This window comes from Zophobas morio, unplaced genomic scaffold (genome assembly GCF_036711695.1).
Source record: "Zophobas morio isolate AGI-343-1 ecotype UQ-CSIRO unplaced genomic scaffold, CSIRO_AGI_Zmor_V1 ptg000004l, whole genome shotgun sequence".
NCBI classification, from domain to species: Eukaryota; Metazoa; Arthropoda; class Insecta; order Coleoptera; family Tenebrionidae; genus Zophobas; species Zophobas morio.
Genome location: NW_026972109.1, coordinates 9571649 through 9590462, shown reverse-complemented (window position 1 = coordinate 9590462; position 18814 = coordinate 9571649). Strand labels below are relative to the sequence as shown.

Sequence of the window (18814 nt, the reverse complement as noted above, 5' to 3'; positions counted from 1 at the left end):
AAACCGGTACTAAAACGAATCCTTGCGCATTCCGCGACTCACCGAATTATAACTCGTACTAAAATTAGGAGCGGACGGATCCACTAATAACGTACTGATCAAAACGAGATTCCTCTCTGGTCGAATTTTACCGTGGGAGGGACTCGGGGGCGGCGTACACGGACACACCACGTCGATTTTCTCCTGGATTTTCATCGGTCTCATACCGAAAACTCGTGCCGTTTCCAAATGATCGGGTAAAGACCCGTGTGACGGACTAGTAAAGTGGGATATATAGGATACATCGGGACAAGAACGCGACACGCAAGCCGAGCTTTGTGGTACGTGCCCGGACGACGACACCACCATAGCTCTCTGTTTAGTGTTTTCCGGTTGAAGCAAATCTTCCATGAAGATCGACCGCAGCGACACTTGAACATTGGTTTCGTATAGGTGGCACTTCTCGTAGTTGAAAATAAAATCTCGGAAAGATAAGTCGACTAGACCTTGTTCACCGGTAGGGGAGTCTCCTCGAAGCTCGATTGTGAAAACTGGAAGTTCGAAGAGGACTCTGAGGGATACCATGGTTTGTGGGGTAGTTTTAACTCTAGTTTGGACTGAAGGGAATAATTTGGCGCGGACGTGAGGGTCCATGTTGAGTGTGGTGACCCCTGTGTCTTCCTCACTAATGTTTGCTAACGCCCCCATTGGTTTGATGTTGGTTCTGGAAACACCCTGTATATCGAGCATGACTTGAGGCGACGTCAACCACTGTAACGTGTCTAGGAGCTGTTCGTATTGGGTGCGCGTGAGCGACACTTTTAAGTCGTTGACAACGCTACCCTTGATCTGAAAGGATATCCAATGTGTATAGTGTAACCAATTTGTCTAAAAAGTTTACATAAACATATTCGTTGAAGGGGTGGTGGTTTACGGTTTCGTCATCGTCCAGAAGAAGGTTTGATTCGCTACTGTGTCTCGTGGGCGTGTTCTTGTTGATTTCACGTTCGATTTTTAATTGGAGGACTGTGTCGTGTAAAATGGGTTTGGCCGAGGACTTACAACTGTAGAGGATTTCGGGTTTGCTTATCCTAAAGAATGTGTTATTAGGGGCGGTGGTTGCGCAAGCGTCGACTTACATAGGTCCAGGCACTCTCCTATTGCTTGTGTCTACTGAAAATAGGTTCATGTCACGTATTTCAATGACGTAGTGTTCTACACGGAAATTCGAGTAGTCGAAGTCGTGACCATTCTCAAACTCGTTTTCGTATTTGTTGTTGATGCTGATTTTTCCTAAATGTGCCACGAAAACTTTCGGACTGTTGCTGGCTTGTGGAAGAACCACGACTGGACTGTCTAGCTCAACATCAAGTCTGAAATTACGAGCATGTATTAAGTAAATTAAATCATAAGTCGTTTTACCTTAAGTCAATTATCAAGTTATCCTCATCTTCCGGACTATACGGCGTCTGCGGAATCGTATCCCTAGCCGACGAGAACCCCGACGCCTCCATCGAACTACTCCGCCTCCTTTTCCTCGGTGACGAGCACTCAGAAAACGACAACGCGCTTCCATAAATCGAAGTCGACAGTCGCGCGTTCATGTACAGCGACTGCGCCAAAGCCTCGGCCCTACCACACCGACACACAATAAAACCCACCTAACTCGACTTAAGTAACTTTACCTAGCATGCACCAACCCCAACGCCATATCGGTGGCGGCGGTTCGTATCGAGCGCGCCAGATTCGACAAATACTGTTTGAACTCAGACGCACACGACTGCAGCTCCATGACGAACTGCGGCGAATGCGTGTACCACAACGACGCCATCCGGACTGTCACATTAGCCACATCTTTGTCGTTCATGTCCAGACTTCTTACAACCTTGAAGCTAAAAGCGGTTCGGTCGTCTTCGTGAGGCGCCGACATGGTGTATATCGGATGCATGGACTCCAGGAGAGGGTCTCTGCCTACGCTGATTATGCGTTGGTGCATTTGACCCTCTGGAGTGAGATCGAGGACTTGGAGGCCACCTAGGGAGCCTTCGACTTCGACTTTATCCGCTAGGGGGTACAACAGTCGTCGTGATGAAGGGTAGACGGTTAGGAACGAACTTACCGACTGTTGCCTGGATTTTGGCGTCACTCATAGTGGCCGTACAGATTTTTTTCCCACACAAGACCCCCTCTCGTACTACTCCTCGCAACAAAAGCACATTCAGACGGTGAAAGTCGAAAGTAAGCTCGGTGGAACCCAATTTCGACGACTCTTTTAAAAGCGACTCGGTGGAAGCTGTGGTTTCGCGCACGTTTGTACATATCGAGGACGATAAATTTATGGTTGATGGTTTTTGCGATTTGGGGAATACGCGTTGGGTGAACCCTATCAATTCGACTATTGTTTCTTGATTTGCTGTAAAATATGGATTACTGAGAGGGTTTTTGTGTATAGTTGGAAGTACCGATTATGTCGAGATTGTTGAATTGTATGTTTGCTATTTGTACAGGTTCTGGACCCATCACTATTACCACTTCAATGGAGATTAAAGCTTCCGCGTCTATGATGATGGGTGGTCTTGGGGGGCCACCGAAGGCCAGAGGGGGCGAAGTAGCTAAGCTACTCAGGGCTTGCTTTAGTGCGATTGGTGAAGTTGCTCCAGTTCGACCTAGTGTGGGGTCCGGACTTGCTGGAGATGTGGGAGAGGTGGGTTCACTATCTCTCAAACTCCCCGACATCGAATCCATTCTAGAATATTATTAAAATATCGTTTCACTTTTTTTCTTCAGAACTACAACTATTTAGTGTTCCTAAATAATATTTAAATAAGAGTTAGGCAAATAGCGCGATTCATTTTAACAGAAGATGGAATTGTTTTTAATGAAATTTCACAAACTCTCTAATTTCGTTCCAATAATATAATAATACTATCCAAGCATGGACGAGTGTGTCAGAAACATTTTAGTGAAGATCAGTGGAAAATTCTGTGGAAAATAATACCATCAATTTTTTACCGCAACACTAAGGGCTCAAATGACGAATCACCGGAAATTTCCACTGTTAAAAAATGGGTCGAAATTTGCCAAAGGGGGTATACGCAGTCGAAATTTGTGAAAAAGATGTCTAAAAATTCTCAAGAAATTCAGGGTTTAAGATCTTGACATGCTGATTTTAAAAATATAGCGTGTTTGGATATTACCATGGGCAATTCTGGAAAAACGGTTGGAGTTATCGAAGATACATGTGTTAAGATTCTAAGGAAAAAAATCATAACAATTGGAATGGGGTGGGTGGTTGGGTTTATATTTTGCCTTTTTTTCTTAATATATATAGTATTATTTGAATAATACGATACTCAAAAACGTGTTTTTAATTTCTTGTAAAGAAATAAGTATTTTGCAGTTAAGTTTCGTTCCCTTGGTTCAAGGCGAATAAAAAAATCATCACAATTGAGATAGGGCGGGTGGGCGGGTTTACATTTTCCTTTTTTGTTTTAAATTGTGTAGACTTGTTTTCACAAGATGAAACTTAAAACATGTTTAAAATGGAAAATTTGTATTAGGAAATATCGAGTTTGCAATTAGGCTCCGCCCCATAATTGCAAAATCCATATTTCCTTGCAAAAATGTACCATTTTAACTATGTTTTAAGTTTCTTGTTGTGAAAAGATGGCTATGTGTAATAAGAAAAGAAAAGGCAACATATAAGCCCCGCCCACCGGCCCTATCTCAATGGACCATTCGAGTAAGGTTAGAATTTAGATTGTGCGGCAGTTCATAATTCAAAAGTTCTACTATGGGTTTCTTATGGGAGTTTGATTTTGCAGACAAAATACGCCGCATAGGTAGAAATCTTAGCTACTTCTTGCCATAAGGGGCAAAAGCTGTACAATTGTTTTTATGTTACTAAAGATTTAACTTTATAAAAGCTTCTGTTAAAGAAATATTGCAAATTAAAAACAACGATATTCGTCAAAGTAACATACATCATTTTTAACGTATTGCGCATGAGTATAAGGTTATGGTAAGTTAATGTAAATTGATAAATTTTTGTATTAAGTATAATTATGACATATTTTGTTTTATTGTTGATAAATATACCTTTACTCGGATTTCTTGATAGAAAATGCAACATGTGAATGCCCAAGACGTGCATTTATACAGGGTGACTGCGAAATATATGCAATAATTTTAACCACGGCATCCCCCACGCTAGTAGTGTCGAAATATAGAAAAAACAAATTAAAAATCGAATGGGGCAAAACCCCCATGAACCACCCTCGATACGAAGGCACTGGGCCACCTTGTAAACAGAGTTGGAAAAACGTTCGAATAAAAACGACGTAAACAAATTCAATTAAACGTAAAATCGACTTTTTGCTGTTTATCATTCATTCATGGATTCATTAATCGTTTTTTGCTAATGCTTTTGATTCTGACGGACGTTTGGTCTTTGCCACAACGATTTTACATTGTTTATTGGAACAAAAATAAGAGCAACTTAGAATGCTACTACCTTTTTACAAGCAATGTTGAAAATATTGTCCTTGACGGCTGTGACAGAATGTGGACATTTTATCCTTTTTCTTTTAAATCAGAGATATTTTAGAACAAATACCATTGGCAGTATGTAGATTACAGTGTCAAGAATTATTTATAAAAAAATGGACGACATACAATAATAGGTAAGAGACTGAGAAAACAAAATATGGCGTCACGGTTGTGGTTCGTAGAAAATTGAGTATAATGTATAAAATTTTACTATTTCTGCGAATATCAAAACCATTTTTGCTGTTCCTTCAATACACAAACTAATGAAGAATAGGTATCAGTTTTTGGCCATAAATTACTTGGAATAACCCATGCAATTTTACACTGCATCATTTTAAATAGTGTCACGGCTGTGACTTACATTCCTTGAATGTTAAAAATTATAGTAAAACTGGCATAATAAAATAAAATTATATCACAAGAAGAACAATTTTATTAACGTTTGTAATATTTTAACATTTTGACCTGAGAACGGTTACCTTTTGGGTATTACTCACACAGTTGTAAAAACAAACAGTTTGCCTTTTGTTTCTTGATCCATTAATTTGAAATTTTGAGTACTGGAACTAAGATGAACACTCCTGATGCACAAGAAGCGTGCAGAAGCGATGTAGACATTATTCAGTTATTTTATTTACTCCGTTTTGTCATCTTTTGGTAACTGCTAAAAATGGAAATTACGTATATGTAAAGATCCTACATATACGGAATTGATTGTAACCAAACACCCAGAACGGCTTATACTATTTATATGCCAACAATGTACAAGAGGCAAAGATAGAGGTCAATTTTCCTTTGTATAATTTTGATTCGAAAACCAAGGTTTGTTTCAATACTTAAGAGTTCACAGAACACTAATAATTTTTTTATACGTGCATTGCATATATTTAATTTCATATAAATTGCACTCACCATCAAGAGCAGTTTGGAATCAATGTTAATTTCATTTAATTTTAACTTTTGTACGTTCGGACTTGTCATACGTGTCACATTTTTTAGAGCTTCTGCTTTTTCATTGGAGAAATTTGATGAACGCAATAGCTAGATAATCAATTTTTTATTTTGTATATCAATTTTAACTTGCGGGTGAATTGGTTTAAACCATTCCTATAAATTTTTATTAAAATACAGTCACGGCCGTGACAAAAAATCTGATTTATATGCAACGCTTAAAAATACTGTAGTATATAAGTAGATTTTAGGTGTCTTATATATGACATATTAAAATTCATCCTTTATAAAAGTATTTAAGATTTTCATGTGCTTTGTTCTAGAGAAAATACAATTGAATCAAACCAAGCACCAAGAGCTAATAAAAGTGTTAGCAGCATGAGTATGGTTTAAAAAAGACTAAATATTTTACATTAACAAGTAATTTTTTTCGCTCTGTCCCATTCATTATAGTAATTATGTACGTCACGAAACATTACCATTATAACAATTTATATTTAATTTCAAATAATTTTTTCTAGATACTGGTACCATTTAGAACCGTGAATTTTACACAGTGACATAATCGTATTGTGAGCTATTCCCCCCTTTTTTTTTTTGCATGTATTTCGCAATCACCTTGTATGTCACCATATGGCTGCACTTGCCCTATATGAACATTACAATATATCTCGAACTGATAGTTCGCGTCCTTGGGGCGTACGTCTACAGAAAGTGGATCAGCTGAGGCCAGAGCTGTTATCCCTCAAAGTCTTTTTTAATTCTCAAGTAAGTCCAAAAACGGCTAATGTTGAGGAACGATTTCAGGAAAGTTTAAGACATATTGATGGGGGTAAAGGACTGCTTTGGCTGTTCGGCCCTGAACCAGAAAGTTCCGAAGAAATTTAGTTCACAATATTGAAGAACTGTTAATGAGTATTTAAATGCCCCATTAAAGAAACTGTTTCTGGGTGAAAAACTGAAAATTAGTGAAGAAAAAGTAATTGAAGTGGCTCAGAAAACCGTGGGGCAGGCAAATAAAACTCTGACTTATTTGCAGAAAGCACAGAATTACTGCCTCTAATTTTGGGACAATAATTAAAGCTTGCAAGAATAATAAAGTTGTCCCTTCATTACTCATGGCCAGAGAACTGAGAAAATTGCAATAGCCGCGCTTGAGTCTGTAAAAAAAATTAAAGTGGAGCAAACAGGATTATGGCTGGATATCTGTGGCTATTTAGATGCAATTCCAGACGGTTTCAAAGGTAAATACATTATGATAGTAATTACATATTTTATTTAGTAATGTAATTATCCTTTAAATTCCTGTGTGTTTAACCAGGTGATGATGGCTTAGTCGAAATTAAATGCCCTTACACCCACAGAGATTTCATATTGGAAGAAGTTTTAGGCAAAGTAGACATTATCTATAATGAAAATGGCAACTGGACCACCCCTATTACCATCAAATTCAGGGCCAAATTTATTTAACAAAACGTTAATATTGTATATAGTTCAATTCGTTTAGTTAGTTATAAGATAGATAAAGATGTAGAATGGTTACCAAATTTAGATTTATTAAGAAAATTTTATTTTAGTCACTACATACCTTTTACATGTATGTTCCTCTTAATAGAGTTAGTAAAATTTTTAATATTATTAACAGTTTTTTATTTTGGGATTTTAAACGGACAAATGATGATTAAAAAAAAATAGCGGGGGAAATGATACACATACTTTTATTTATGCAATAACAGTACTTAAACAATATTCAATTTTTTTCAAACAACAAAAATATAAAAATTTTACAAAAAAAGTACACAGAGCATTCGCTCGTTCTACTTGTATCCTAGCCCGTGCAATGTTCATTGTTTCTACAGCCTCTTCTTTGGTGAACCGATGATTATAAAGAAAAGGTGGCATATTGACATGAACTCCTGGGAGCACCAACTCCTTTATTAAAAAACCTTTGTCCACCATGATCATATCTCCGGGTTCCAACTGCTTTGAAATTCTTGAGGCTTCAAAAATGTGTTTGTCGGAGACCGAGCCTGGATATAATGGGCTAGCAAACACCACGACATCATTTGGGGCAACACCTACTAAACCTTCATACGTATTCCATGTGTTTGTAGGTGCTGTAGGTTTCTTTTTCTAGTCTCATATTAATTGGTTTAGGGATTTTAATTTCCGTGCAATCCAATATTATTCTGCAATTTCTGTAAGCACGTTTTTGTCTTTTTTGCGAAGGAAAATTTCATGCAGAACATACAAGTTCTAAGTTTCATTAATGTCATCAGCAACTGATCTTCTAATTTTGTGTCAGTGGGCTTCCAGCCGTAATAATATTGAAAATCAAAGTAGCAAACGATAACTTTCGTTCTGACTCCAAATTTGCGGCCTTTTCTTATCAGTGTTTGATTTGGCTTTCTAAAAATTTTATTTCAGCCGTTACTTCGTCGCTATCTTTTTTTGCTGAACCCTCGTGAGGATTTACCCTGAAATAATAATAAATAATAAAAATCGTGATACAATAATGAATAAACAAAAAAAAAAAAAAAAAAAACAAAGAAAATTGTAGTACTTACGTGTTATAAATAAATAAACAACTTTTACCTTTTTTTTTATTGTTCCTTTTCTCCGGACTTTTAAAAATAAGTCTTTTTTGGACATTATGCTTAAATATTGTTGGCCCATTTCGCTTTTCGCCGTTCAAAAAGTGGCAACTGCCAACTCTTGATGTCTTCGAAATATTACGATCTGTCCGACTAAAAAATAGATTTTTTATAGTTTTGCGATAAAACAATAATTAGTAAATTACGATTAAAAAAATAATATTTGAACCTACCATGACAAAAGTTCACTCCACGTTTTAAATAGTTCATTATCACTGGGAACAGCAAACATTTTACATTCATTTCTATGATCGTGGGAACACCCAGGAGCAAAGCAAAGTACCATATTCAGCAAAAAGTAAAATGAAAAATGCCCAAAATCTGCTCTGAACCGGGGTAGTTCGTGTAACTGCATATTTTTATGTTTTTCGTAGAAATAATATTAAACAAAATAGGATTACTTTCCGTAAACTGTACCCACTTGCATATTAAGAACTTGGTTTTAGCAGCTTAAGATGGGTCGAGAGTAGTACTTTTATGATCTGGTTTATCGTCCAAATGGTGAAAAAGTGGTATGGTATGTAGGTAAAAAGGGCGAGATAAATTACTCATTCTTTCGTACGTAAGCTTCTCATACACAGTGTCAGTGTTCAAAAAATGGCGAAAGAAAAAACTTTCGTAATAGTTTTGTCATGGATTAAGATAAACCAGAATTAATTTATAGTGACGAAAATATTTTATGCAAAGCATGCAATAGGACGATAGGTTCCAAAATTAATTAATAATATACACTGACCGGCAAAAAAACCGACCACCCTGAAAAATTCCGCAAAACCAAACTTTAAAAATTATTAATTTAACTAGTGATCGTTATTTTATTAAAGTACCATTCACTATTGACACATGATGTATAAATTAGCAAATAAAAAAGAAGACAAATAAACGCAGAATTAAATTTAATTTAACAAAATAACAGAAACAGAGCGACAATTTGAGAGACGTCTGTAAGAGTTAACGGCATTGCTTTCGCGTGAAAACGTTTATTAATCGCCAAACTTATAATCAAATGATGAAAAACAGTGTTTGCAACAACAGCTTCCTTTATTGTTTTAATTAAGAAAATATCGTACTCGGTCTGTTTCTGTTCTTTTGATCAATTAAATTTAATTCTGCGTTTATTTGTCTTCTTTTTTTTTTGCTTATTTGTACATCATGTGTCAATAGTGAATGATTGTTTAATAAAATAACGATTATTAGTTAAATTAATAATTTTTAAAGTGGTTTTGCGAAATTTTTCAGGGTGGCCGGTTTTTTTTGCCGGTCAGTGTATATATGAATAAGCATTTTTTTTTTCACTTAAAATTGTAATGAGTGATTTATCACTGCATTAATATTTTTTAGATTTGCTTATACAGGGTGTCTGAACAAAATTAATGACTGAGTCAATTAATTTTATTGATTAAATAAAAAATTACAAAAATGTAATACGGAAAAAGACATAATAGGCTTGCAGTCGTCACGTTCCCGACAGCGAGGGAAGTACTGTCTAAACTTTTTAGACCAATTTTTCGATTTTACAATTTTTCATTTTTCGATTTTTCAATTTTTCGTTTCCTCAATTTTTCAAGTTCTTGATTTTTGTTTTTCATATTCTCGATTTTTTGATTTTCATTTTCTAGATGAACGAAAAATTGAAAAATCCAGAAAGTGAAATTAAAAATTGAAAAGTAGAGAAATTGCAAACAGAAAAATTGCAAAATCTGAAAACTGAAACACCCAAAAATTGGAACATCGAAAACTAAAAAATTTTGAAATAAAAACTCGAGTCGCACATCTTAAAAATGAAAAAAAAAAACAAAAAAAAAATGAAAAATTGCAAATCGAAAAATTGAATAAGAAACGAGAAATTCAAAAAACAAAAAAATTAAATCGAAACGCTGAAAAACCGAATAAGAAAAAATAACGAAAATACAAAACCGAAAAATTGAAAAAATCTAAACTTGAAAACTCGAAAAATTAAAGAAAAAAAACTGAAAAATTGAATTGACAAATTCAAGCAAAAAATCGAGGCGACGGAAGTTCTGTCGAAATAATCTTCGATCAATATTTTAGATTTACTTATACAGGGTGACTCAAAAAAATTAATGAATCAATCAATTTATTTTATTGAATAAATCAAGAATTGCAAAACTGAATAGGTTGAAATCTTGCAGACGTTTCAAAGTTATTGTGAACATGGTAAATTGTTAATCAAAATATGTGTTTATTTTACAAAAAAAAAAAAAACAAAAAAAAAATGATGACGCCATCTCAAAATTTTGCCGAATAAATTCTACCCAAAATGTGCAAAATATGATGAGTTTTTACTTGTAATTTATCCACTGCATTATAATTTTTTTGACTTACTTAAACAGGTGGCTCAAATAAATGAAATTTATTTACCGTCCATCAATTTTTTGATATTAGAAATTTTCGTTTTCAAGTTCTTGATTCTTGTTTTTCATATTCTCGAGTTTTTGATTTTCATTTTCTCGATTTCATATCACTAGTTTTCCTTTTTACAATTCCTTGATTTTTTCAATATTTCTTTCGATTTTATAATTTTAAAATTGAATAATGGAAAATGAAAAAAAATCTTAGATTCTACCGCTTGTTAAAATAGACTTCAATTCACATTTTTAAATAAAATAAGTCAGTGAAATGGAGACAAGAAATGGGCGGAACTGAGTTTATGTTTTTCTAAAAAGAGTTTTATAAGCAAGCAGTAACTCCACCCACCGAGCCCCTCTTCATTCCAGTGACTATCCTTAACATTATTCGATCTTATCTTGGCAAGTACTAGCCCCGCCCACCCACCCTCTATTTTCTTGGAAGGTATGTGATTTGCCAAAATTAGTTTTATCTTAGCATGTACTAAGCCCGCCCACCCGTCCTCTCTCTTTTTAGAAGGTATGTGATTTGCTAAAATCAGTCTTATCTATCTTAGCAAGGACTAACAACCAAAAAATAAAAATTGAAAAATTCCAAATCGAAAAATCGAAAATCCAAAAAGTGAGAAATTAAAAATTGAAAACTCAAGAAATTGGAAATAGAAAAATTTGCAAAATCTGAAAACTGAAACATCCAAAAATTGGAAAATCGAAAAACCGAAAAATTCAAAAATGAAAACTCGAAGGGTCGCCTATCTTAAAAATGAAGAAACAAAACAAATGAAAAATTGCAAATCAAAAAATTGAAGAAACGGGAAACTGAAAAATCGAGTAAATGAAAAAATAACGAAAATAGAAAAACCGAAAAATTTAAAAATGAAAACTCGAAGAGTCGCATATCAAAAATGAAAAATTGCAAATCAAAAAATTTGAACAAACGAGAAATTGCCAAATATAAAAATTGAAAAAATCAAAAGCTGGAAAATTGAAAATTCCTGAAATTCTTTCTGCAGGGCCAATAAAAATTATGAATAAGGGTGGGTGGGAGGAGGCTTTTCTACTTTGTTTTAAAACTTCAGATTTTACAGTTAATAACATAAGTCAGTGAAATGGAAACAAGAAGTGGGCGGAGTTGAGTTTAGGTTTTTCTAACGATTTTTTTAAGCAAGTAGTAGGCCCGCCCCCACTCTCTTAATTCCAGTGACCACTCTTAATATTAATCAATCTTATGTTGACAAGTACTAGCATATTTTGTAAAAATGTAGGCATATTTCAACCTTTTTGGGTGCATATATAAGTGCATAATAAAAAAAATGCACATAGATTCTGACTCTTGAAATAGGGCAATACCAGGTTTTTCCTTTTCTGACAAAAATATGTGAAAAGAAAAACCTTCGTGATTGACGATGATTCTTAATTCAAAATTTGCAACAATTCAATTTCAAGTAATTCATTACTGTAATAATTCTTCAAAAAATTTATTGAGTAATTGTAACGAATTATTTTTTTGAGTAATCCAGGAACTTTACAATTACTTTTTGCAATTACTTTTAACTCAAAAATATTGTTTTCTTTTTCTCTACGAATCGTTTACCTGTCCTGCCGGGATTATTATACCTGGTTCGTCCCCACGAAGAGAAGATTAACCCAGTAGGGAGTTAAAATCTAAAACGAGTTTAGCACAGAATTTGTTAAGAAACCACGTAACCATAATATACATAAGCTCTTCATCATTTTAAGGGTGAGATAAAGCATATTCCAGCATAGGGAAATACATATAAACTTCTGCCCAATTTTTTGCCAAACGTATACGTCCGATTGTAATAAACTTCACACCGTTGAAATGAGCGTGAAAAACACTACCCAGACTGCTTTCCCGTTTTTTATAAATTGTTGTCAAAAAAAACTACAACACGTTAAAATTGCGATGAGTATGAGATTATCTCGTTGTCACTTTTTAATTTATGGATTAATTTTAAATTTTCAAAAAGGCACATTAGTAGAAATTGTATTAAAAAATAATAGAATATGAGAATTTAATCATCATTAATTATTATTATCGAAATTATTTTCTTTTTTTACTCAATATCTAAATTTTACTTGTGACGCTACTGATTTTTGAGATGACACTAAAAACATTTTGGATCAAAAATTCCTCGCATAAATTAGTGTTTGTCGTACTCTTAGTAAAATATTATTTTGATAATCTAGAAGTACTCACCCAACGTGCTTATGACTAGCAATCAACAATTCAAAATCCGGCCCAAAATTCTGCAAAGCGTCCACCAGAAGCAAACTATGCACGGTCAAAGTGACACTAATATCCCTCGGTCTCTTCGTAAACGCAACTTTAACACCCGCTACTTGTAACTCAGCGACACAGCGCCCTCTACTTTGCACTTCCAATGACATCTGGTCCACCGTAAACTGGACCATCAACAACCTAGACATCTCCACACTGGTGTCAAGACTCGCCGAATCGTCCTCATCTTGCCCCGTATCCGTAACCACTTCCACAACATTGTCTGGAGTCTTAAACGGCGACGGGAGTCCGGTTATCGTAATAATATGAGCGAGAGTGCGAGCGGCGGTTATTTTGCTCTCATTTAAATGCGCAACCAATTTCGGTAAGTTCGTATTGATGATCAAACTCGGGTATAGAGGATCGGACGTGTGAACTAGCCTTTTTTCGATTTGGAGAGATATGTTGAAGCGGTCGAGGACGTGCAAAGTCGAGGAACCCTTATTGTGCGCGTAGCGCCAGTTGTCTTTGACTTTTCCGATCAGGATTTGAAGGTCGGTTAATTCGACGCAGTAGCGGTCGTAGAGTCGGTGGTGTAGCGATTTTTCGGTGAAGGAGACTTTCGTGTCGTGTTCTAAACTGGGTAGGAGTTCGAGGGTGTGTTCGTCGGAGTCGCTCGCTTCGCTCGCTGGGGGCGTGGAACAGGGTGTGAGGAATGTTTCTGTAAAAGAAAATTGGTGAAAACGGACTTGAAAGGGGGTTGGTTATTCACCGTCATCCTCGCTTTCTTTGGTTATGAAATCAGGTTTAGGACATGCTTCGTTCTGTACAGAGTAATTGCTTAGTTGAAGTCTTCCAAAGTCTATCACAGCCATTGCAGAATTATTATCGGTAAATTGCTCCACAAAAATAATTTGGGGGGCGGATATGTCCAGTTCTAGTTCCCAGGTTGTTCTGGCCACCTAGGGGGGCACGAGATTAATTTTTAGCAAGTGTATTCTATGTAACTATTATCTGTGGGTATTTAAAACTACTTACAACTCGCCCATCTAGTATTTGTTCCCAATTTTTGATTAATTCTTTTTTGGTTCTGGTTTTCATTGCCTCAATTCGTGACTGAGTGATGTCTCTTTGGTGAGGCAAGCAAAGAAATTCTGTCAACCAACGAACAGCGTTGGGTTGATACACTACATCCAAGCACTTTGAACGTATACACAACCTGAAATTTAAAATTTTATTTTATTAAATGGTACTTTTTCAACCATAAAAAATGGACAAGGTTATTTCGACAGAACCTTCCTCGCCCCTGAAGCAAATCCCACTTTTTTGAAAAATTATAAAATTTTTGCGATTTTTGTTTCCGTAACCTCTATAAAGTAAACCAGTGACGTAAATAACATTCCCGCAGTTTTTTTCTTGAATTTTTCAATTGTTCAATGTTTCTCCGGTTTTCCAATTTGCAATTTTTCGAGTTTTCAAGTTTAAATTTTTCGATTTGCGTTTTCCGAGTTTTCAATTTTTTGATTTGCTATTTTTCGTTTCGGTTTTTTATGTTCTTTCACTTTTTCAATTATTCCATTTTTCAATGTTTCGATTTTATAATTTTGTATTTTCAATTTTTAGAACTGGGATATTTCAATTATTCATTTTTTTGTTTTCTCAATTCTTAGATTTTGCAATTTTTCGATTCTTTAATGTTTCATTTCTTTACATTTTCGATTTGCAATTTCTGATTTCAGTTTTTTATTTTCTTTATTTTTCCACTTTTTAGGTTTTTCGATGTTCTAATTTTATATATTTTTTTTAATGTGAATTTTTTTAATTTTTCAATTCTTCGATTTGCAATATTTCGGTTTTTAGTTTTTCGATTTTTAAACTTTTATTTAATTTTTTGTTTTTTCAATTTTACATTTTTCAGTTCCTCTATTTTTCAATTTGTCGTTTCTTCAATGTCTGATTTGCATTTTTTAGTTTTCGTTTTAAACGTGTAATAACATGCACATAATTTAATTCACTTTTTCAATGACTATTATTGGATTTTGAAATTTTTACTTTTTGACTTTTCAATTTTTGATTTTTAATTTTTCAATGTTTGGACGCTTCAATTTTTCGTTTCTTCAAATTTTCGTTTTAGTTTATTTTCTTTATTTTTTCAATTATTTATTTTTTGTTGGGTTGCAATTTGACGAGTTTTCAATTTTTCGAATTTTCAACTTTCAGATTATTTAATTTTTCCATTTTTCAATTTTTCGTTTCGGTTTTTTATGTTCTTTTACTTTTTCAATTATTCCATGTTTCAATGTTTCGATTTTATAATTTTGCATTTTCAATTTTTAGAATTGCGATATTTCCATTATTAATTTTTTTGGTTCCTCAATTCTTAAATTTTGCAATTTTTCGATTCTTTAATGTTTCATTTCTTTACATTTTCGATTTGCAATTTTTATTTTCAGTTTTTCATTTTCTTTATTTTTCCACTTTTTAGGTTTTTCAATGTTCTAATTTTATAATTTTTTTTTTAATGTGAAGTTTTTGAATTTTTCAAATCTTCGATTTGCAATGTTTCGGTTTTTAATTTTTCGATTTTTAAACTTTTATTTAATTTTTTGTTGTTTCAATTTTACATTTTTCAGTTCCTCTATTTTTCAATTTTTCGTTTCTTCAATGTTTGATTTGCATTTTTTAATTTTCGTTTTAAATGTGTAATAACATGCACATAATTTAATTCACTCTTTCAATTACTATTGGATTTTGAAATTTTTACTTTTTGACTTTTCAACTTTTTGATGTTTCAACATTTCAATTTTTCGTTTTAGTTTATTTTCTTTATTTTTTTCAATTATTTATTTTTTGTTGGGTTGCAATTTGACGAGTTTTCAATTTTTCTAATTTTAAACTTTTAGATAATTATTTAATTTTTCCATTTTTCATTTTTCCGTTTCGGTTTTTTATGTTCTTTACTATTTCAATTATTCCATTTTTCAATGTTTCGATTTTACAATTTTTTGTTTTTTCGAATTTAATTTTTTCAATTTTTCGATTTGGGATTCTTCAATTATACATTTTTTTGTTTCCTCCGTTGTTAGATTTTGCAATTTTTCGATTCTTTAATGTTTCATTTCTTCAAATTTTCGATTTGCAATTTTTCGTTTGAGTTGTTTATTTTCTTTATCTTTTCAATTTTTCAATGCTCTAATTTTCTAATTTTTCGTTTTCCATTACGAAAATTTTCAATTTTTGAATTTTTCAGGTTTTCGATTTGCAATTTTTCTGTTTTCAATTTTTCGATTTTTGAACTTTTATTTAATTTTTCGTTTTTTCAATTTTATATTTATCAGTTTCGTTATTTTTCAATTCTTCATTTCTTCAATGTTTAATTTGCAATTTTTCTAGTTTTCGTTTTAAATATGTAACAATAACATTTGTTTCACTTGTTCGATTATTGGATTTTGAAACATTGACTTGCTGACGTTTCAATTTTTTGATTTTTAATTTTTCAATGTTTCGATTTGCAATTTTTCGTTTCGCTTTATTTTCTTCAATTATTCATTTTTTGTTGGTTCTTCATGCAATTCTTTCAGTTTTCATTTTTAAATTTTTCAAGTTTTTCGATTTTCGAAATTTTGGAAGTTTGAATTTAGATTTTTCAACTTTTAGATTATTATTTAATTTTTCCTTTCTTCAATTTTAGATTTTTCAATTATTCTTTTCTTCAATTTTTGATTTGCAATTTTTCTAGTTTTCGTTTTAAATGTGTAATAATAATAATAATAACAACATGTAATTTAATTCACTTTTTTAATTATTGGATTTTAGAATTTTTTACTATTTGACTTTTCAATGTTTCGACTTTTCAATTTTTCATTTCTTCAAATTTTCGATTTGTAATTATTCGTTTCGGTTTTTTATTTTCTTTATTTTTTTCAATTATGCAATGTTTAGGTTTTCGAGTTTTCATTTTAAAATTTTTCAGTTTTTCGACTCTCCAATTTATGGATGTTTGAATTTTTAAATTTTGCGATTTTTCCATGTGCAAGTTCACAGTTTTCAATTTTTCCATTCTCCAACTTTTAGATTATTATTTAATTTTTCCTTTTTTCAATTATTCGTTCGGTTCTTATGTTCTTTACTTTTTCAATTATTCCATTTTTCAATGTTTCGATTTGATAATTTTTTGTTTTTTCAATTTTAATTTTTTCAATTTTTCGATATGGGATTTGTCTATTACATATTCAGTTTTTTTTCTCAGTTGTTAGATTTTGCAATTTTTCGATTCTTTTTTTATTTTCTTTTTATTTTTTTATTTTTTCAATTTTTCAATGCTCTAATTTTCTAATTTTTCGTTTTCCAAGATGAAATAAATCAGTCTTTCGATTTTTTAACTTTCATTTAATTTTTCGTTTCTTCAATGTTTGATCTGCAATTTTTCTAGTTTTCGTTTTAAATGTAAAATAGTAACACGTAATTTAATTCACTTTTTCGATTTTTGGATTTTAAAACTTTGACTTTTCCAAATTTTCGATTTTTAATTTTTCAATTTTGCGACTCTTAAATTTTTCATTTCTTCAAATTTTTCATTACGTTTTCAATTATTCATTTTTTCTTGGTTCTCCATGCAATTTCTTAGACTTTTCATTTTTAAATTTTTCAGTTTTACGATTTTCCAAATTCTGGAAGTTTGAATTTTTAGATTTTTCAATTTTTCGTTTCGATCTAATATTTTTTTGTTTTTTTAATTTTAATTTTTTCAAATTTTCGATTCGGGATTTTTCAATCATTCATTTTTTTGTTTCCTCAATTGCTAGATTTTGCAATTTTTCGATTCTTTAATTTTTAATTTCTTCAAATTTTCGATTCGCAATTTTTCAGTTTTTCGATTTGCAATTTTTCGGTTTTCAATTTTGAATTTTTCAGTTTCCTTATTATTCAATTTTTCTTTTCTTCAATTTTTGATATGCTATTTTTCTAGTTTGTGTTTTACATGTCTAATGACAATATTAACATGTAATTGAATTCACTTTTTCAATTATTTGATTTGAAAACTTTGACTTTTTGACTTTTCAATTGTCGACTCTTCAATTTTTCATTTTTTCAAATTTTCAATTTGCAATTTTTCATTTCGGCTTTTTATTTCCTTTATTTTTTCAATTATTCATTTTTTGTTGGTTCTTCATGCAATTCTTGGAGTTGTCATTTTTAAATTATTCAGTTTTTCGATTTTTCAACCTTTGTAGGTTTGAATTTTTTAGATTTTATAATTTTTCCATTTTCAATTTTAGAATTTTCAGTTTCTCGATTTTTCAATTTTTCGATTCTTCAATTTGTTATTTGTAATTTTTCTAGCTTTCATTTTAAATATGTAATTATAACAATAATTTTTAAATTGTCTCACTTTTTCAACTTTACAATTTTAGAGTTTTTCCATTTTTTAATTATTAGATTTTAAAACGTTTTCATTTATTTAGCCGATTTTCCAATTTTTCGATTTTTAATTTTTCAATTTTTCCATCTTTCAATGTAACAGTTTTTCGACTTTACAATTTTGACGATTCTATAGTTTTTCAATTTCACAATTTTTGGGTTTTCCAATTTGTAGATTCGAATCTTTTTTCTTCTTTCTAATTTTTCATTCATTAATTTTTTAAGTTTTTTAAGTTCCTTCATTTCTAGTTTTTCACTGTTTCAAGTTCTCGTTTCGCCAGTTCTTCGATTTTCAATTTTTCGATTTTCCACTTGTACGTTTTCAATTGTCCAATTTTTTAGTTTTTCGACTTCAAGTCCTCAGTTCCAAATTTCAAAAATTGAAAAATGACAAATGAAAAAAAGAAAAAGTATAAAATGAGATCTTCGAAAATTTAAAAACTGGAAATCAAGAACTTGAAAAATTGAAGAAACGAAAGATTGAAAAATCGAAAGATTAAAAACTGAGAAATTTAAAAATCAAAAAAACGAAATATGTATTGATAAACATTGAAAAATCAAAGAATGAAAATTTGAAAAATTTAATAAAGATAAAATTATAAAAATCGAAAGAAACATTGAAAAATAATGGAGAAAATGGAAAATAAAAA

General features: G+C 32.0%; 1 protein-coding gene across 3 annotated transcripts in view; it reads right to left on the bottom strand.

Moving 5' to 3' along the window:
- LOC135140829 (intermembrane lipid transfer protein Vps13D) overlaps nt 1-18814 on the bottom strand; it is a 46422-nt gene that overhangs the window by 16992 nt on the left and 10616 nt on the right. For all 3 annotated transcript variants that reach the window (XM_064071530.1, XM_064071548.1, XM_064071539.1), the window contains exons 9-18: nt 13782-13962; nt 13516-13705; nt 12723-13464; nt 2442-2725; nt 2099-2392; nt 1665-2043; nt 1402-1611; nt 1119-1352; nt 881-1070; nt 43-828 (exon numbers count right to left, since the gene is read on the bottom strand). In XM_064071530.1, the coding sequence (XP_063927600.1) occupies nt 43-828; nt 881-1070; nt 1119-1352; nt 1402-1611; nt 1665-2043; nt 2099-2392; nt 2442-2725; nt 12723-13464; nt 13516-13705; nt 13782-13962 (3490 nt within the window). The remainder of the gene's footprint in view (nt 1-42; nt 829-880; nt 1071-1118; nt 1353-1401; nt 1612-1664; nt 2044-2098; nt 2393-2441; nt 2726-12722; nt 13465-13515; nt 13706-13781; nt 13963-18814) is intronic.